At 39.0% G+C, this 20136-nt stretch overlaps 1 protein-coding gene across 1 annotated transcript in view; it reads right to left on the bottom strand.

Annotated features, from left to right (window-relative positions):
• The window catches only part of CCSER2 (coiled-coil serine rich protein 2), a 199473-nt gene that overhangs the window by 93113 nt on the left and 86224 nt on the right, over nt 1-20136 (bottom strand). Inside the window, 1 exon segment of the mRNA XM_017883729.1 lies at nt 5690-5780. Within this exon segment, the coding sequence (XP_017739218.1) occupies nt 5690-5780 (91 nt within the window).

Raw genomic sequence — 20136 nt, 5'->3', positions numbered from 1 at the left:
ACCGTGTTAGCCAGGATGGTCTCGATCTCCTGACCTCGTGATCCACCCGCCTCAGCCTCCCAAAGTGCTGGGATTACAGGCGTGAGCCACCGCGCCCGGCGAGGAATCTCTATTGAAACTTGAACTCAAACATGGGCATAATGGCAAGTAAGCACTGGAAGCAAACATTTGCCATAACCACAAAAGACTAATGTTCAAACTGAGACAAAGTGGGCTTAAACTCTAGAGAAATGACTGCTCCAAGATTCTGCAGGAAGTATCATGTTTAATTTCTCAAGGCATCCATCAATCACGTGTTTATATATTTTAAAATGCTGCTAAAAAGATAATGTAGAACAACACTGCTGATGGTTTCTTAGAAAAGATGAAAGGTTCCCTGACAAAATAACTGAAACAATAGAGAGAAGAAAAGAGAAAGCAAACAAAATTACATGACAGAGATAAATTTGGTTTCCAGAGACAATTTTTTTTTTTTGAGATGAAGTCTAGCTCTATCACCCAGGCTGGAGTGCAGTGGCATGATCTTGCCTCACTGCAGCCTCCACCTCCCAGGCTCAAGCTATTCCCCTGCCTCAGCCTCCCGAGTAACTGAGATTACAGGCACGCATCACTAAGCCTGTCTAATTTTTTCTATTTTTAGTAGAGAAAGGGTTTCACCGTGTTGGCCAGGCTGGTCTTGAACCCCTGACCTCAAGTGATCCACATGCCTTGGCCTCCCAAGTGCTGGGATTACACGTGTGAGCCACCGCCCCTGACCCAGAGACTGATAAATTTAAATTTATAACAGGACAGGTAAGATTAAGAAAGAAAATGAGTCCCTCTGAATGTGTGTAATACCATAGGGAATGATGGTGGCTTGTGGCAAACTAAAGAAAAAAACTGGTGAACCTGAAGGCATCCCAGTTCAAAAATCCAATGTGCTGATCACAACCAGATGCAGATGCAGGAGAGACTGGGCCCTAACTATGAGTTGAGAACCCCTGCTAGAGAAAAATACAGGCCTTCTGAAGGAAGTCTTTAGCATGAGATAAGAAACAAAGAAGAAAAAAAGTGTGATTAGCAAAGTATTCTGAGGGGGAAGTCAAGCACCAAATTTTCTGTTTTACCCTTAAGCTCAAAAATAAATTTCTCTAAATATTAAACGACAACCTGACAAATGTTTTATTGATACAGGCACTAAAATATCAACCTTAGACCCCACAACTGTTAGCTTATACTCAGGGTCACCAAAACACTCACGTGTGGATTTCTCCGTTGGGGATCAGAACATGATACTACAAAGTGTGGCACTTTGGCAAGATGAGTACTTTGAACTGAGGGAAACTGGAAATGCCTCAGAGGCAAGGTCTTTCTGATCTTCCTATCCTCGTTTCCTGCCCTTCCTCCTTCTCCAGAGTGAGTTACAGAAACCAGAATTCCTCTCCCCAAGGCAGGTCACAGAAACTAAAAATCCTCTCCCTCAAAGGAAGCCCTAAAACCTAGAAAGGTCACTCACTCTCTTTTCCTTTCTTCCTTGAAGACCCTCATTTCAGAGGGGTTCTGCACCATACGTGGGAGGCAGGAATACTACAGAGAATCCAAGAAGAATCTGAACAGACAGTCCTTGCTGGGTCACCCTCCATGACCTCAGTCTATCACCATTAGATCATAACCTTTTGTCCAATCACATTTCTATATAGCTGTCCATTCTTTATCAAGCCTAAGCATAAAATCAGAGTTTTCCCTGGGTCTTTGGGTCTTCATTTCTGAAGAATCCCGTGTCATGTACAATTTTGATTAAATAAATGTGTTACACTTTTTTTGTTAACTTGTCTTTTGTTATAGGTATGTCAGCCATGACCCTTATGATGGCTGAGAAAAAGTATCATATTTTTCTGCCCCTACATTCTCTGACATGGTTTGGCTCTGTGTCCCCACCCAAATCTCACCTTGAATTGCAATAATCCCCATGTGTCAAGGGCAGGACCAGGTGGAAATAACTGAATCATGGGGGCAGTTTCCTCCATGATGTTCTTGTGATAGTGAGTTCTCATGCGATCTCATTGTTTTATAAGGGGCTTTTCCCCCTTTGCTCAGCACTTCTCTCTCCTGCTGTCATGTGAAGAAGGATGTGTTTGCTCCCCCTTCCACCATGACTGTAAGTTTCCTGAGGCCTCCCCAGCCATGCAAAACTGTAAGTCAACTAAACCTCTTTCCTATATAAATTATCCAGTCTCAGGCAGTTCTTTATGGCAGCATGAGAATGGATTAATACAATCTCCAAAAACTTTCCTCCAATAACAGTCTCTAAATCCTAGCCCACAAATGTCCAGAAAACATTTGACCAACACTCTCTCCTTCTTTGTGTGACTACATATGTCACTTCATAGGGAAAGATTAACTGCACAAATGCATTCACCAGAAAAAAGACTGTCTTCATGGCTTCTTCCATGAAATGACAATTTAACAACTATCATTCATAATGAGGTCACAGCAAACTTGCATCCAAATTAAAGATTTCAGTGAGGTGCCACTCTTCTGTGGGCCAAAACTCCACTGGTACTGGTAGAATCAGGGGCACTGAAACCATTCGTTATGGTTCACAGTGAGCAATCTAACTTTTTTTTTTTGAGATGGAGTCTCGTTCTGTTGCCCAGGCTGGAGTACAGTGGCACGGTATCAGCTCACTGCAATCTCTGCCTCCCAGGTTTAAGCGATTCTCCTGCCTCAGTCTCCCAAGTAGCTGGGACTACAGGCGTGTGCCTCCACGCTCAGCTAATTTTTTTCTATTTTTAGTAGAGACTGGGTTTCACCGTGTTAGCCAGAATGGTCTCAATCTCCTGACCTCGTGATCTGCCTGCCTCAGCCTCCCAAAGCACTGGGATTACAGGCGTGAGCCACCACACCTGGCCCCAGTCTAAATGTTTATCAAACCTTCATAATATAATCAACAACCAGAACCTACAAAGGACTAAAACCTGTGATGGAAAGCATATCATAAGACTCCCTAAACCTCTACCAGTCCCTGTAACATTCTCATCCTCCCAGCCAAAAAACTGTAATGGGTGTGTATAGTCATTCGGGACTAAAGAGCCATAAAAACAATAATTTCCCACTTTCCTATAGTACCAAACCTAGATACTATTTTATCTTTGGTGCCTCAGGAGGCTACATATTTTAGATCCATGTTCTTACATGCTTTCTTTAATGTTCCTTTACTCAAAATAGCCAATAGTTGTTTGCCTTCTTCTAGAAAAATCTAAAGTACTGTTTACGTGGGATGTTCCCAAGAGTTCCCTCCTACTTTTCACAAGTCCCCAGTCAAGACCTCAGAGACTAAATTTCCCTGTGATTCTACTTTTATCTAATATTTGGGTAACTTTCTGTTGTCTGCTAAAGATAAGGCAGGCTCTAAGATGCTTTCTCTCTACTTCCACTCAGAAACGGCATAAAGTTTCCAAGAGAAGTTGTTACAATTCTGTCAAAGTAAAATGCATTACCTAGCATGTGATTTATTCCGAGGAAGTAAATCCCTCACTCCTCACTACCAGCCCTAAAAATTACCATTAAATTTCCCAGATCATCAAGTCTCATTATTCTTCCCCTATAACTTTCCAATGGTTTATGTATTTCCTCTGTGTTCTACAGTATTTTTCTACTTGATCTTTCAAGTCACTAATTTGGATTCAATAGCAATGATGCTTTCTGTCATTTACTAAATAAACTGTTCTGTTGGGAAATCTTGTCTTTTAACTCCAGAAAAAATTGTGCTGCGATTCAATCTAAGTGATTATCTCCTTGGATTACTCTAATCCCCAGGGTTCTGTCATTTTCCTTGTTCTTCCTCAGTGTTACCTGTGATTTTTTTTCTTTTTCAGCACTAGAACTCAGCTGTTTGCCAGAGCATACTAAGCGACAGCAGAACCACAAAAAGGTGTAACAATCTCTATCACTGTGAGAGAGTAGTGGATATTGTCCTCACCTTCTCATTCTCTCCTTACGGAATTATACATGCAATGTCCTCTATCATGTGCAGAGCCTTCATTATGAAGAATACACCTCCCAGTCCCAAAGGTGCTAGGTTTGGCCATGTCGCCTGCTTTGGCCAAAAGAATGTGCTTAGAAATAAGTGTCTTCTGTGAATGAAGGTAGTTGTCAGGTTAGCTCCAGGGGTCTGGGTGTTTTTCTTTTTTATTTTATTTTATTTTATTTTATTTTTTGAGGAGGGAGGTAATTTTATTTTAATTTTATGGACTCCTTTCTCCCTTTTTTTGGTGACCCAATTGCATTGGTTAAAAGCAGCTAAGCAGTTCTTTAGAATATGCTTTCTAACCAAATCTAACCTTATTTAGACAATGCAGATGGACAAGCTTGGATTGTCTGAACTAAAATGGGAACACTAAACAACTATCAAACCCTCACTAATAACACTGTGACTTTGCTGTCAAGTGTAGATTCCCCACTTCAAAAAATCTTATGACCATTTGGTATGGCTTATCTGGAAACTTCTGTAAATCTTATGTTTTAGTAAAATATTTTTTGTTATTCTAAAAAAAAAAGTGCTAGTTCTTAGCTAAGACTTTAAGAAACATAATATGTATGTTTCTGCTCATCCTGTTGCATTTCTGCTGTAATGAGAACAACCTGCCCCAAAGTGGTCCTCGTCTCAAAATGAAGAAACATGGAATAGACCTCAAGCCAGTCCCATAGCCTCAGCTTCCCAGCTAATCCTTAGATCCATAAATGAGAAAAATAAATGTTTATTTTGAAAGCAACTGAGATTTTGAGAATGCCATACAGCATTCTGGCAGGAAAAATAAAAGCCTCACCAGTATGACAAATATAAGCTGGTAGTAAAGCAGCAAAGCAGGCTACTAACACCCCAGTGAAGCACTAGGACAGATACCTCCCCTCTCTGAAATATTCCTTGCATTTTTCTAGCACCATGGATAAAAGGATCCCACTCACCATTTTTACTTTATTTCTAGCCCATAGAGGTCTGTGAGACCGGACAAATGTTGATTGACAGGAAATTCTCAGATTCCTAAGGGCAGCCCTCTCCCCAGGAGTATCCCCATTTCAACCTTTGCCCCCAGGGCTTTTTTATGCTGGTTTCTGGTTCTCCAACAGTCCTTAAGATAAAAAAATCCTACAAGTGCTTTGTCATTGGAGCAAAAAGAACCTAAGTCCCCTCTCCCATATGGATTATCTAAAGGCTCACCCCAGCAGTTACTGGGATCTAGAAAGATAGACTAGAATTGGGAGTAAAATGTACAGAATGATCCATTCAGAAGGTCATCACTTTCCAGAATTAATCTTTATAAAATATTTATCAAATTAAGATATTATAGTGTTTCACAAGTCAGATGGCATGTTTCTGTAGATACATTTCTTCCTAAAATCAATATGAGATAAAGGGAGGAAAAACTGGGTACATACACAGAAAAAGAAAAGACAACTCTTATCTGCAACTTACTTTATGGCATAAAATGTTATTGGATCATAGAGAATTATATCTAAGACTTACAAAATCAGGTTTTAAATATTTAAGTTAGTTTGCAAATGAATCTATTTTATATCACTTAAGACTGATTCTCAGTCTGAAAGGCTCCATTAAGATTAAGAAGTCTGCAAGCAACAAATATCAAATTGGCTACAGTTAAGTAGCTCAAGTATATACCTCTGAAGGTTCAATATTGTCTCAACTTACCATTTTCAAGAGGTGCATCCTCAGGCAGATCCACATCAAGCATAAGATCATCATCCTCAAGGTCACATGATTCAAGATTATTCAAAATATCCTGTGAACAAAAGCAGTAAAAAATATACTATAATCTAGCTCTAAGGATATGTACAACCATTATTTTTAGAAATTGAACTATATGATATCCTGAATTTGCTCATTATCTGCACTGAAAGAATAAAATAAGTTTTAAATTTTTTAAAATAAAATAGATTCAACTAGTTTAAGCTATTTCTAACATCCTTCTCCTAGTCTTCCTCCCTTCTAGTCTCCTCAACAGATTTTATTTACATATTAAAAAATTTTAAGTCCATGTTTTAACATCTTCCCTGGTAACATACTGAAGAATCAAAATAGTAAAGAATCGCCCAAAATTTATTCATAATTGGTATAAGAGGTGAGAGGCTATGTTTTATTATTTCCAGGGATGGGACCACTTACACAGATAATAAAATAAGTCTTTAATAATGTGGTTATTCCATTTCCTTTACTGTGACAAACCTACCTCCTGCTACCATTAAGCACTCTGTCACCTCCTTGGCTTGACTCAATTTGCTCTTTTTCTATGATAGGACTAGACCATTCAAACTGGCATATGCAGTCCCTGATGGCTTCTATTTGCAACTTACCAGCTATTACCTCTTCTTAGAAGTGTTTTATTTTCAAAGACTATTGTGCTGAAGCCTAAAGAACTGAATAAACAAAAACTAAGGTCAAGATAATAAACTCAGTTTGACCTATAGCCCACTGGTGAGTCCTTACAATCCAAGAATGAATCCAAATATCATAAGACCTTTCCTTAGTATATACAAGTAAAAAGATCAAAAGTCCAACAAACTTTTAAAAGACTGAGATATCATGGTCATAAAAAACTCTTATAGAAGGGAAATATCCACTTCATTACAGACAATATGAATAAAATTAAAACTGTTTCCTATGTTGGGTGTTCCATGCAAATACGTTCAATTTTGTGTTGGGCCCTCCAAAGACTAAAAGTAACTAGAAAAATTATCTGACAAACAAAATCTCTGGAAAAAAAAATTTTTTTTTTTTCATTTTAAAAAACTCTATTGCAGAATGTTTGACATGCAATTAAACTGTACACATTTAAAGCAAACAGGAGAGAGTGCCAAGATGGCCAATTAGAAGCAGCTATAGTCTGCGGCACTCATGGAGAGGAATGAAAGCAGCGAGTGAATTAACCACCTTCAACTGAAATATCCAAGTTCTCCAACTGGGACTGACTAGACAAATAGTTTGACCCACAGAGAATGAAGAAAAGCAGGGTGGGGCAACAGTCCACCTGGGACCCATGTGGAGCCAAAGGAACTCCCAACCTCAGCCAAGGGAAGTGGTGACTGATTGTGCAATCCCACCTGGGGAAACCACACTTCTCCCACAGGTCTTTGCAACTAGTAGATCAGGAGATCCTCTCATAAGACCACGTCACCAATACACAGAGCAGTGTGGCGTCCAGGTAGAGCAGCAGTTCGGGCACACACAGAGATGCAAGAGTTTTGCATATTCCACCCCTGGGATTCCCGGCAAGGCAGATCTGTCCCTACATACCACTAGGAGTGTGGCTGAATCCAAGGATCCAAGCAGCGTCGATCTGCAGGCCCCACTTGCATGGCACCTTACAAGTTAAGACCCACTGACTTGGAATTCCAGCCAGCCAGCAGTGACAGGCCAGAGTCTGCCTGAGAAGGACCGAGTTTCCAGGAGCAGGAGCAGCCACCATCTCTGCCGTCTGGTCAACTCAGCTGATCCAGTCTGCTGGCTCCGGAGAGTCCAGACAGTCCAAATAAGGAAGGGTCCCCCACAATGCAGCACAGTTGTGCTACAAAAAAGCAGCCAGACTGCTTCTTTAAGTAGGTCCCTGATCCTGTTTCTCCTGAATGGATGAGACCACCCAACAGGGTCTCCAGCCACCTCCTATAGGTGCCTCCTTCAGGCTGCCAATAGGTCAGTAACCCCTGGAATGGAGTTTCCAGAGGAAGGATCAGGTTGCCATCTTTGCTGTTTCATAGCCTTCACTGGTGATACCTCCAGGTAAGAAAAAAACTGAGGCAATTGGGGTCTGAAGAGGAATGCCAGCAAACCCCAGCAGCCCTTTGGAGGAGTAGCCTGACTGTTAAAAGGAAAACAAACAGAAAACAACAGCAATAAAACATCAACAAAAAAGACCCCACAAAATCCCATTCAAAGGTCAGCAACCTCAAAGATCGAAGGTAGATAAGCCCACAAATATGAGAAAGAATCAGTGCAAAAACGCTGAAAACTCAAAAGGCCAGAGTGCCTCATCTCCTGCAAATGACCACAACACCTCTCCAGCAAGAGCACAAAACTGGGCTGAGGATGAGATCGCTGAACTGACACAGTAGGCTTCAGAAGGTGAGTAACAACAAACTTTGCTGAGCTAAAGGAGCATGTTGTAACCTAATGCAAAGAAGCTCTGAATGATAAAACAACACAAAAGTTGGTAGTCAAAATAGCCAGTTGAGACAGGAACATAACTGACCTGATGGAGCTGAAAATCACAACATGAGAACTTCCCAATGTAATCACCAGTATCAATAGCAAGCAGACCAAGCAGAGGAAAGAATCTCAGAGCTTAACAACCATCTTGCTGAAATAAAACAAGCAGACAAGATTAGAGAAAAAAGAATGAAAATAAATGAACAAAATCTCTGAAAAATATGCAATTATGTAAAGAGATCAAACCTATAACTGACTGGGATACCTGAAAGAGATGGGGAGAATGGAACCAACTTGGGAAACATACTTCAGGATATCATCCAGAAGAACTTCCCCCAGGTAGCAAGACAGGCCAACATTCAAATTCAGGAACTGCAGAGAACCCCAATAATATATTCCATGAGAAGATCAACCCCAAGACACATAATCATCAGATTCTCAAGGTCGAAATGAAAAAAAAAAAAAGTTAAGGGCAGCCAGAGAGAAAGACCAGGTCACCCACAAAGGAAAGCCAATCAGACTAATAGCAGACCTCTCAGTGGAAACCCTACAAGCCAGAAGAGGTTGGGGAACAACAGACAACATTCTTAAAGAAAAGAATTTCCAACGCAGAATTTCATAACCAGCCAAGCCAAGCTTCATAAGCAAAGGAGTCTGCTTTGCAAGAGCTCCTGAAGGAAACACTAAATATAGAAAGGAAAAACCATTACCAGCCACTACAAAAACACACTGAAGTACACAAACAAGTGACAAGATGAAGCAACCACATAAACAAGTCTGCAAAATAACCAGCTAGCATCGTGATGACAAGATCAAATTTACAAACAATACTAACCTTAAATGTAAATGGGCTAAATGCCCCAATTAAAAGACACAGAATGGCAATCTAAATAATTAGCCAAGATCCATTGGTATGCTGTCTTCAAAAGACCCATCTTGCATACAGAGACACAAATAGGCTCAAAATAAAGGGAGGGAGGAATATTTACCAAGCAAATGGAAAACATAAAAAAGCAGAGGTTTCACTCCTGGTTCCTGACAAAATAGACTTTAAACCAAGAAAGATCAAAAAAGACAAAGAAGGGCATTACATAATGGTAAAAGGTTCAATTCAACAAGAAGACCTAACTATCCTAAATATACATGCAGCCAAAATAGGAGTACCCAGATTCAGAAAGCAAGATTCAGAAAACAAAGAGATGCAGACTCCCACACAATAATAGTGGGAGACATTAACACCCCAATGACAATGTTAGAAAGATCATTGAGACAGAAAATTAACAAAGATATTCAGGACCTGCACTCAGATCTGGATCAAGTAGACCTGATAGATATATACAGGACTCTCCACCCAAAAACAACAGAATATGCATTCTTCTCATGGCCACAGAGAACTTACTCTAAAATTGATCACATAATCAAAAGTAAAACCTTCCTCAGCAAATGCAAAAGAACTGAAATCATAACAGTATCTCGGACCATAGTGCAACCAAATTAGAACTCAAGATTGGGAAATTCACTCAAAACCACACAACTACATGGAAATTGAACAACCTTCTCCTGAATGACTCTTGAGAAAATAATGAGAGTAAGGCAGAAATCAAGAAGTTCTTTGAAAGTAAGGAGAACAAAAAGAAAACATACCACAATCTCTGGGATGCAGTTAAACCAGTGTTAAGAGGGAAATTTATAGCATTAAATGCCCACATCAAAAAGCTAAAAAGATCTCAAATTAGCTGGCTCCTTGCTTCTAGCACTTCCATTATCTCAAGTAGCCGTGTGTTTCTCGTTCACTTAATACACCATTTCCTTTCAACCCCCACATCCTCACCACCTGTTTCTTTGTTTGAGCACCAATAAATAGCATGGGCTCCCAGAGATCGGGGCCTTCACAGCCTCCACACTCACAATGGACCCCTGGTCCCACTGCCTCTGTCAAACTGTCTTTGTCTCATCCCTTTGACTCCACTGGACTTCGTCATCCCAACGACCTGTTATTGGGTCTGATCACCCCAACAAGCCTCCCAAGACTGAACCAGGAAGAAACTGATTCCCTGAACAGACCAATAACGAGTTCTAAAATTGAGCCAGTAATAAATAGCCCACCAACCAAAAAAAAAGCCCAAGACCAGAGAGATTCACATCTGAATTCTATCAGAGGTACACAAAGAAGAGCTGGTATCAGTTCTACTTAAACTATTCAAAAAAATTAAAAAGGAGGGACTCCTCCCTAACTCGTTCTATGAGGTCACCATCATCCTGACACCAAAACCTGGCAGATATAAAACAAAAAAGGAAAACTTTAGGCCAATATCCTTGATGAACATAAATGCAAAGATCTTTAACAAAATACTGGCAGGCCGGGCGCGGTGGCTCAAGCCTGTAATCCCAGCACTTTGGGAAGCCGAGATGGGCGGATCACGAGGTCAGGAGATCGAGACCATCCTGGCTAATACGGTGAAACCCCGTCTCTACTAAAAAAATACAAAAAACTAGCCGGGCGCGGTGGCGGGCGCCTGTAGTCCCAGCTACTTCGGAGGCTGAGGAAGGAGAATGGCGGGAACCCGGGAGACGGAGCTTGCAGTGAGCTGAGATCTGGCCACTGCACTCCAGCCTGGGCGACAGAGCAAGACTCCGTCTCAAAAAAAACAAAACAAAACAAAACAAAACAAAATACTGGCAAACAGAATGCAGCAGCACATCAAAAAGCTTGTCCACCATGATCAAGTAGACTTCATGCCTGGGATGCAATGCCTGTTTCAACATATGCAAATCAATAAATGTGATTCATCACATAAGCAAAACTAAAGACAAAAACCACATATCTCAATAGATACAGAAAAGACCCTTGACAAAATTCAACATCTCTTCATGTTAAAAACACTCAATAAACTAGGTAGTGAAGGAACATACCTCAAAATAATAAGAGCCATATATGACAAACCCACAACCAATATCATATTGAAAAGGCAAAAGCTGGGAGGCATTCCCCTTGAAAATCGGCACAAGAGAAGGATGCCCTCTGTCACCACTCCTATTCAACACAGTATTGGAAGTTCTGGCCAGGGCAACCAGTCAAGAGAAAGAAATAAAAGGTATTCAAATGGGAAGAGAAGAAGTCAAATTGTCTTTGTTTGCAGATGACATAATCATATATCTAGAAAACCCCATCATCTCAGCCCCAAAGCTTCTTAAGCTGATAAGCAACTTCAGCAAAGTCTCAGGATACAAAATCAGTGTGCAAAAATGGCTAGCATTCCTAAACACCAACAACAGGCAAGCTGAGAGCCAAATCATGAATGAACTCCCATTCATAAATTGCCACAAAAAGAATAGAATACCTATGTATTAATACAGCTAACGATGGAAGTAAAGAACCTCTTCAAGGAGAACTACAAACCACTGCTCAATGAAATCAGAGAGGAAACAAACAAATGGAAAACCATTCCATGCTCATGGATGGGAAAAATCAATATCATGAAAATGGCCATACTGCCGAAACAAATTTATAGATTCAATGGTATTCCCATTAAACTACCATTGACATTCTTTACAGAATTAGAAAAAAACTATTTTAAAATTCATATGGAACAAAAAAAGAGCCCAAACAGCCAAAACAATCCTAAGCAAAAAGAATTAAACATATAGGCACCCAATACAGGAGCACCCAGATTCTGCTGGCATCATGCTACTTCACTTTATATACAAGGCTACAGTAACCAAAACAGCATGGTACTGGTATAAGAATAGATACATAGACCAATGGAGCAGAATAGAGAACTCAGAAATAAGACTGCACACCTATAACCATATAATCTTCAACAAACCTCACAGAAACAAGCAATAGAGAAAGGACATCCTATTTAATAAATGGTGCTGGAAGAACTGGCTGGTCATATGCAGAAAATTGAAACCGGACTCCTTCCTTACACCATACACAAAAGTTAAGTCATGATGGATTAAAGACTTAAATGTAAAACCCAAAACTATAAAAACCTTAGAAGAAAATCTAGGCAATACCATTCAGGTAAAGGTTTAGGCACGGACAAATATTTCATGATGAGAATGCCAAAAGCATTACAGCAAAAGCAAAAATTGACAAATGGGATCTAATTAAGAGCTTCTGCACAGCAAAGGAAACTATCATATGGGTGAACAGACAACCTATTAAATGCGAGAAAAATTTTTGCAATCTATCCATCTGACAAAGGTCTAGTCACTAGACTCACAAGAAACTTAAGCAAATTTATTAGGAAAAAAGCAAACGATCCCAATAAAACATGGGCAAAGGACATGAACAGACACTTCTCAAAAGAAGACATGCATGCGGCCAACAAACATGAAGAAAAAGCTCAACATCAATGATCATTAGAGAAATGCAAATAAAAACCAAAATGAGATACCATCTCATGCCAGTCAGAATGGCTATTATTGAAAAGTCAAAAAGCAACAGATGCTGGCATGGCTGTGGAGCAAAAGGAACACTTTTACACTGTTGGTGGAAGTATAAATTAGTTCAACCATTGTGGTACATGGTGTGGTGATTCCTCAAAGACCTAGGGGCAGACATAACATTTGACCCAGCAATCCCATTGCTGGGTATATACTTGAAGAAATATAAATAATTCTATTATATAAAGATACATGCATCCATATGTTCACTGCAGCACTATTCACAGTAGCAGAGACATGGAATCAACCTAAATTCCTATCAATGACAGACCAGATAAATAAACTGTGGTACATATACACCATGGAATACTATGCAACCACAAAATGGAACGAGATCATGTACTTTGCAGGGATATGGTTAGAGCTGGCAGACATTATCCTCATCAAACTAATGCAGGAATAGAAAACCAAACACCACATGTTCTCACTTACATGTGGGAGCTGAATGATGGGAACACATGGACACATTGCAGGGAACAACATGCACTGGGGCCTAGCAGAGGGCAGAGGGTGGGTGGAGGGATTGGATCAGGAAGAAAAACTAATGGATGCTGGGCTTAATACCTGGATGATAGAATGATCTGTGCAACAAACCACCATGGCACACGTTTACATGTGTAAGAAACCTGCATGTCCTGCACACGTATCCCTAAACTTAAATAAAAGACAAAAAAAATAAACTGATAGATGTTGACATTATAGTCATGGTATGGAAACACCATCGAAATCAAGACAACAAACATATACATTAACTCCAAAATGTTCCTCATGCTTCTTCACAAATGTTTTCCCCCATTTGAACATAGTTCTTTGTTAATGAACTAGATGTTAACTGTTTAAAAACAAAAAAAAAAAGCAAGCATCAGTCATCTAAAACAGCATGTACAGAATTACCCATTTTATGAAAATAAAAACACTATAATATACATAGAAAATAGTTGGAAAGAAACCAAAACACAGATTAACTTTTGGAAATCTCCTATTTCCAAAGTGGCTAATGTGGTTAATGCCTGTCTTCTTAGCACTTTGGGAGGTTGAGGCAGGAGGATCGCTTGAGCCCAGGAGTTTGAGACCAGCCTAGGCAACATAGGAAGATCCCATCTCTACAAAAAAAATACATTTTTTTTTTTAAATAAATAGGCCAGGCACGGTGGCTCATGCCTGTAATCCCAGCACTTTGGGAGGCCACAGTGAGCAGATCACCTGAGGTCAGGAATTCAAGACCACCCTGGCCGACATGGTGAAACTCCACCTCTATTAAAAATACAAAACTTAGCCAGCCGTTGTGGCAGGCACCTGTAATTCCAGCTGCTTGGGAGGCTGAGGCAGGAGAATTGCTTGAACCCTGGAGGTGGAGGTTGCAGTGAGCCGAGATCGCACTACTGCACTCCAGCCCAGGCGACAGAAGGAGATTCTGTCTCAAAAAATATAAATAAATAAATATAATAAAATAAAATAAATAGAAGAAATGAGAGTTTTAGTCTTTTTTGGTTTAGAGTACCTATGTTTTCTCATTTATCACAATAAACATTATGATATAAGTAACTTTATTCCCCCCAAAATCATACCCTCTCAAGAAACATTTGGCTGTTTGTGTATGTATGTCTGAGTATGTGTGAAACAAGACAGTGTTGGGTACCCTGGGCCAGATCTGACAATTAAGGCCATGGCAGGGCCTGTGGAGCAGCACTGAATCAGTAAAGGGAGAACTGTTACCACTGTTAAAAAGATGCCAAACTTTTAATAACCAACTAAATCCTATGTTTTCTGTGATTTTCTGTACCTTTCATTTTATAATGAATGGTTAAAACATACAGCCTCAAAGAATGGGAGTGAGTCTACTCTAATGAATGTAAAGGGGACCGAATAATTATGTCACTCTATGAAGTTACTAAAAAAGCCCAGTTGAAAAGGAAGGGGGAAGAGGAACACGGAAGGAAAGAAGGAAGGAAGGAAGAGAGGCAAAAAAACGGAGGGAGAGAGAGGAAAAGAAGAAAACCATCCATATATAAATAAATTCTTATTTATGATGTTTCAAACATTCATCTCATTAGATAAAAATCCACTCTGTAAAATGAGGGAGAAGAAAAGAAGCAGATTACACATGCACAATATGACTACAATTTTAACGCTGAAAAATACATTCAAATATCTGGCAGGTGATAAACTGAAGGACAATTACAATTTTCCAATGTGTGAGAACATAAGCACATACTTATGTTTTTTATATATATTTTTACTTTTCTGTAATAATAAATTTTCCTTTATGTAAAAGGACATAGGGCTTTTATAGTAAGTAAAACTTCATGTTGTATTCAGTCCTGGCACCACTGGGAAGTTCTAATCACACAAAACCAACCTGCATGTGGGAACCTTCAACCCAGCCCATTCACTAACCACGACAAATATCAGTGCCACCCGCCCCTCCCCTCCATGCAAACCACTGTGAGCCAGTGTGGGTGACTGCCCTGTTCTCCCCCAGAAAGTCTCATTTTGTGAGTTAAGTCTTTTCAAACACTTTTGGTACATGTGTGGTACCATCATTCTTGGCAGCCAGCCAATGTGGGGGCCTAGGCATTGATCCAGAAAACATATTCTCAATAATTTACAAATAACACTACTAATATATGTAAAGCACTAATCTGGGTACAGGATATGCCCAGGTAAACAAAACTAAAGAGTTTCAAAAAGTGACAAATTGAGATTTGCACAAGAGAAGTATTATTCTGGCTGCAGTGTAGAGAATGGATTTAAGTCAGACAGAAAACCAGTTTTGTCGCTATTGCAGAATCCATGTAGCATATGACAGTGGCCTGATATTAATCAGTGTCAGTGAGAACAAATAAGAAGCAGTTATGAAACATACTGAGGAGTTAGACTCTATAGGATGAAAGTTAACTGAGAAGTAAGCAAGAAGCCATGGATGATTCTTTAGTTCCTGGCTTGAGAAACAAATGTATGATGCTTATTAACTGAAATAAAGCATAAAAAAGGAAGGCCAACCCCAACAAAGCTGGAAAAGATTAAACAAATAAATAAAACAAATGATGGAAGCAAAACAAAAAAAAGGAAAGTCAACCTCAATAAAGTTGGAAAAGATTAAATAGATAAAACAATAACAGAAGCAAAACTAAAAAGGAAGGCCAGATCTGGTAGAATGTAAAAGAATACATAGTTTTGAAACCCAATTATTTTGATGTGCATGCTGCATCTTTTAGAAGACAAATTCAAATGACAACTGAATATAGTGGTCTAGAGTTAAGCAAAGAGATTTGAATTGTGGGAGTCATTACCAAATAGATGACAACCAGAAGATGTTGAACAGTAAGTTTGACAAAACACCGTAGAGTAAGATTACTGAATTCTAACATCTGCTTTAGGCAATTCTTCCCTTGCCCATCTTTTGGGGAGGTCTATGTTTAACATCAGATTTTGAGAGGAGTGACATCACAGATATCATTAGAATTAGAGTAAGGGTTCGGGTAATGGGAGAAAGAAAAATTAACTTACTCTAACTTTTCTTCACCAGCTTAGAAATCATCTGCACAGAGTAGAAACTGCATTTTTACAGGAAAAGAGGAAACCATGTAGTGCGGAAATTGGTTAATGTGGGAAGGAGTTTCTATTCCCTGTTTGTTGTGGCAGCCTCTTTCTCTAACTGGCAGTCCTGCACTTATTGGGAGCCAACATCCATATAGACCTGTTCTCCTTAGTAGACCATTAAAATGCAATCATTAATTGGGAGTATGACAATGAAAACCCAAATGTGTATATTCTCTGGCTTCCAGAGGCTTCCCACAAGACTGACTGGAATTAAAACTCTGAGCACATACGAGCAGGTTTACCATAGACCTTCCTTGGACTTTGAGAACACATTTCTATTCAAATAGAATGAACAGTGAGATGGTAGCTCGGTGCTTCCTTCACACATTTCTCCTTCACTATAAATGTTTCTGACAAATGACACCATCATTAGTTTAATTATACTGTAAAATTAATTTTGGGGGCTATACAGTTTATACATTTTAAAGCACAAATAGATGTGTAAACACCTACGCAATTAGGATGTAGAACAGTTTCTTCACCCTCGAAGAAGTCCCTCATACTATCCAGTTATAGTTACACCCTCCTCCCATCCATAACCTCTGTCAAACGCCGATCTGTTCTCCATCCCCATAGTTTCGTTTTTCACGAATATCAAATAAATGGAATCACATAGCACAAACATTTTGAGAATGACTTCATTCACTCAGCATAATGCCTTTAAGGTTCACTGGTTTCTTTTTACTGCTGAGTAGTATTCCATTACGAATGTATGGTTTGTGTATCAATTTACTAACTGAAGGATATTTCGATTCTTTCTAGTTTTTAGCTACTATACATGAAGTTATCATAAGCATGCATGTACAAGTTTTTGTGTGAATATAAGTTCTCATTTCTCTATGATAAATACCCAGGAGTAGGACTGCTAGATGATATAGTGAGTGTTTGTTTACTTCTTAAGAAACTGCTAGGTCGTTTTCCAGAGTTGTTGTAACATTTCACATATCAATCAGCAATGAATGAGATTTCTAGTTGCTTCGCATCCTCAACAGCCCTTAGTTATTGTCAGTAATCTTTACTGTAGCTCTTCTAATAGGTGTGCAATGGTGTCTCAGCATGGCCTGAATTTGCTAATGATGAACAAAGTTTTACATGTTTATGTGTCACTCATATCCTTTTTGGTAAAGTATCTATTCAGGTCTCTTATACATTTTTTGATTTGGGTTGTCTACTTACTTATTGTTGACTTTTAAGAGTTCTTTATACATTCTGGATAAAAGTCTTTTGATAGATACGTGAGTCACAAATATTTTCTCCTAGTCTGTAATTTAACTTTTTATTATTTCTTGACAGTATCTTTGGTAAAACAAAGGTTTTTAATTTAATGTAATCCAGTTAATTTTTTATGGATCATGCTTTTGGCATAATTTCTAATAACTTTTCACCTAATCTCCAGGTCATAGTATTTTTAAATGTTTTCTTACAGTTTTACAACTCACAATTACATCAAAGGTCCATTTTGGAATAATTTTTGTATAAGACGTAAAATTTGGACGATCAAACGGTTCCAACAACATTTGTTGAAAGATTTCTCCACTGAGTTTCTTTTACATCTTTGTCAAAGATCCACAGGCCATCTTTATGTGGTTCCATTTCTTTTCTGGAGTCTCTATTATGTTCCATTGATTTAACTGACTGTCTCTTTGCCAATGTTACAGTGTCCTGATTGCTGTAGCTTTAAAATGGGTTAGTACAATTCCTCCAGCTTTGTTCTGCTTTTTCCAACAAAATAGATTGGTACTCCTGCTGGGATTTTGATTAGTATTTCATCACTTTGGGATTGAGTAATGTCTTCACTACACTAAGCCTTCCAGTCCATGAACACCACATTACTTTATGTATTTATGTAGGTCATATTTTATCTAGATCTTCTTTAATTTCTTTCATAAGCTCCCTATACTCTTCAGCATAGACTTTGTTAGATTTATACATAAGTGTTTTTATAGATGTTGAAAACAACGTTGTTATATTTACTCAAGTTTATAACTAGTCATTGATGATACAGAGAAATAAGAATTGTGTGCACTGACTTTATATCTTACAACATTGCTAAACTCATTTATTAGTTATAGGAATCTTGTTTTTTTAAGTCAAACTTTTAAAAAATTGCCTTTTGAGGAATGATTTTTCCTCAAAAATCAAATGATTCAATTGGAACGCAACACATATTTAGTAGTTCAATAGCTAACTGGACAAACATGCTCAACTGTGGTGGCCCACGAGATTTGTCCTAAACAAGCACTAATTTCATTTAGTGTGAAACAAAATCAGGCAGCTTGAGCTCCACATCCAGTTTGTCGCAGTTGCATCTGATTGCTTCCTGTCCACTCGGTGTTAAGTATTTGCATGACTAATCCTGTCCATATTAAACCACACTTAAAATCAAGAAAATGGGAGTAATAGGTCAAAGGACTAAGAAGACTCCTTAAACAACCTTGTTAGTAAGCTGAGAATACTCCAACCTGCTTCCCCATCAACAAAAGAAACTGGAGGGGTTACGTTTGTTTCAAAGGGGTTGGCATGGTGAAATTACAGTCATTTGATACTGAGGATCAAGGAATGGAGCCCCCTGTGTATCCTGTGGATTTCAGGGGAGTTTAATGGAATCAGAAGAGAGGTGGCTCCTTGTGTGCCCACAGGATGTGACCCTTTGGCATCTGGCTACAGAGCAACCCGGGTAATGAACGTTAAATTTAAAGCTAGTCTTACTCCCTCGTGATCTGGGCCAGAAAGTCGAGATGGCAACCCTATTTTCAAAGACCGTTGGTTTAGAAATGAATTCAAGGTGTATTCCCTCTCTAAATCAGTAACTTCTGAATTATTTTCCATACTCTGAACAAAGACAAACTGTCTCCCATTTGTTATCTTCTAGAGCACAAAGAGGCTTTTTCCAGCCCAATTTATTTAACTTGGAGCATTTATATATATTTTATCCAGCTGAACCATTTTAATTTCCACCAGAAATACATGAAATCTTGTTTCTTGGCATTTTCACTAGCATTTGGTATTATCACAATTTTTTATATTGGTCATTTTATAGGTGTATAGAATGTGATTTTAATTTGCAATTTCCTAAGGGTTAATTATGATGAATGTCTTTCCATGTCCTTATTTCCCATCCACGTCTCCTCTTTGGTGAAATGTCAAAGTCTTTTACTCCTTTTCTAATTAAATTGCTGGTATTTTGTGTTGTTCAACTTGAGAGTTTGTTAGATATTTTGGATATGAGAACTTTGTCAGATAAGTGGTTTGCAAAGTTTTTCTCCCACTCTGTAGCTTGTTTTCATCCTCTTAATAGAGTTTTCTGCAATGTAAACATTTTTAATTTTAATGAGGACCAATTTCTCAATTTCTTTCTTATGGATTATGTTTTTAATATCAAAGAACTCTGTGCTTAGCCCTAGTTCCTAATGATTTTCTTCTATATTTCTTTTCAAGTTTCATAGTTCACATTTTATATGATCAATGATCCATTTTGAATTAATTTTAATAGGTGGTGAGAGGTTTAGTTTGAGATTTTGTTTTACTTCGTTTTACCTATGGATATCCAATTGTTTCAGTACTATTTGTTAAAACTGCCTCTAAACATTTTTCAGGCTGGGCGTGGTGGCTCACGCCTGTAATCCTAGCACTTTGGGAGGCTGAGGCGGGTGGATTATGAGGTCAGGAGATCGAAACCATCCTGGCTGACACGGTGAAACCCCATCTCTACCAAAAATACAAAAAATTGGCCGGGCGTGGTGGCGGGCACCTGTAGTCCCAGCTACTCAGAAGGCAGAGGCAGAAGAATGGCATGAACCCAGGAGGCGGAGCTTGCAGTGAGCCAAGATCGCACCACTGCACTCCAGCCTGGGTGACAGAGCGAGACTCTGTCTCAAAAA

The sequence above is a fragment of the Rhinopithecus bieti genome, unplaced genomic scaffold (genome assembly GCF_001698545.2).
Source record: "Rhinopithecus bieti isolate Rb0 unplaced genomic scaffold, ASM169854v2 scaffold_12689, whole genome shotgun sequence".
NCBI lineage: Eukaryota > Metazoa > Chordata > Mammalia > Primates > Cercopithecidae > Rhinopithecus > Rhinopithecus bieti.
This window is presented reverse-complemented; position numbering and strand designations above follow the sequence as displayed.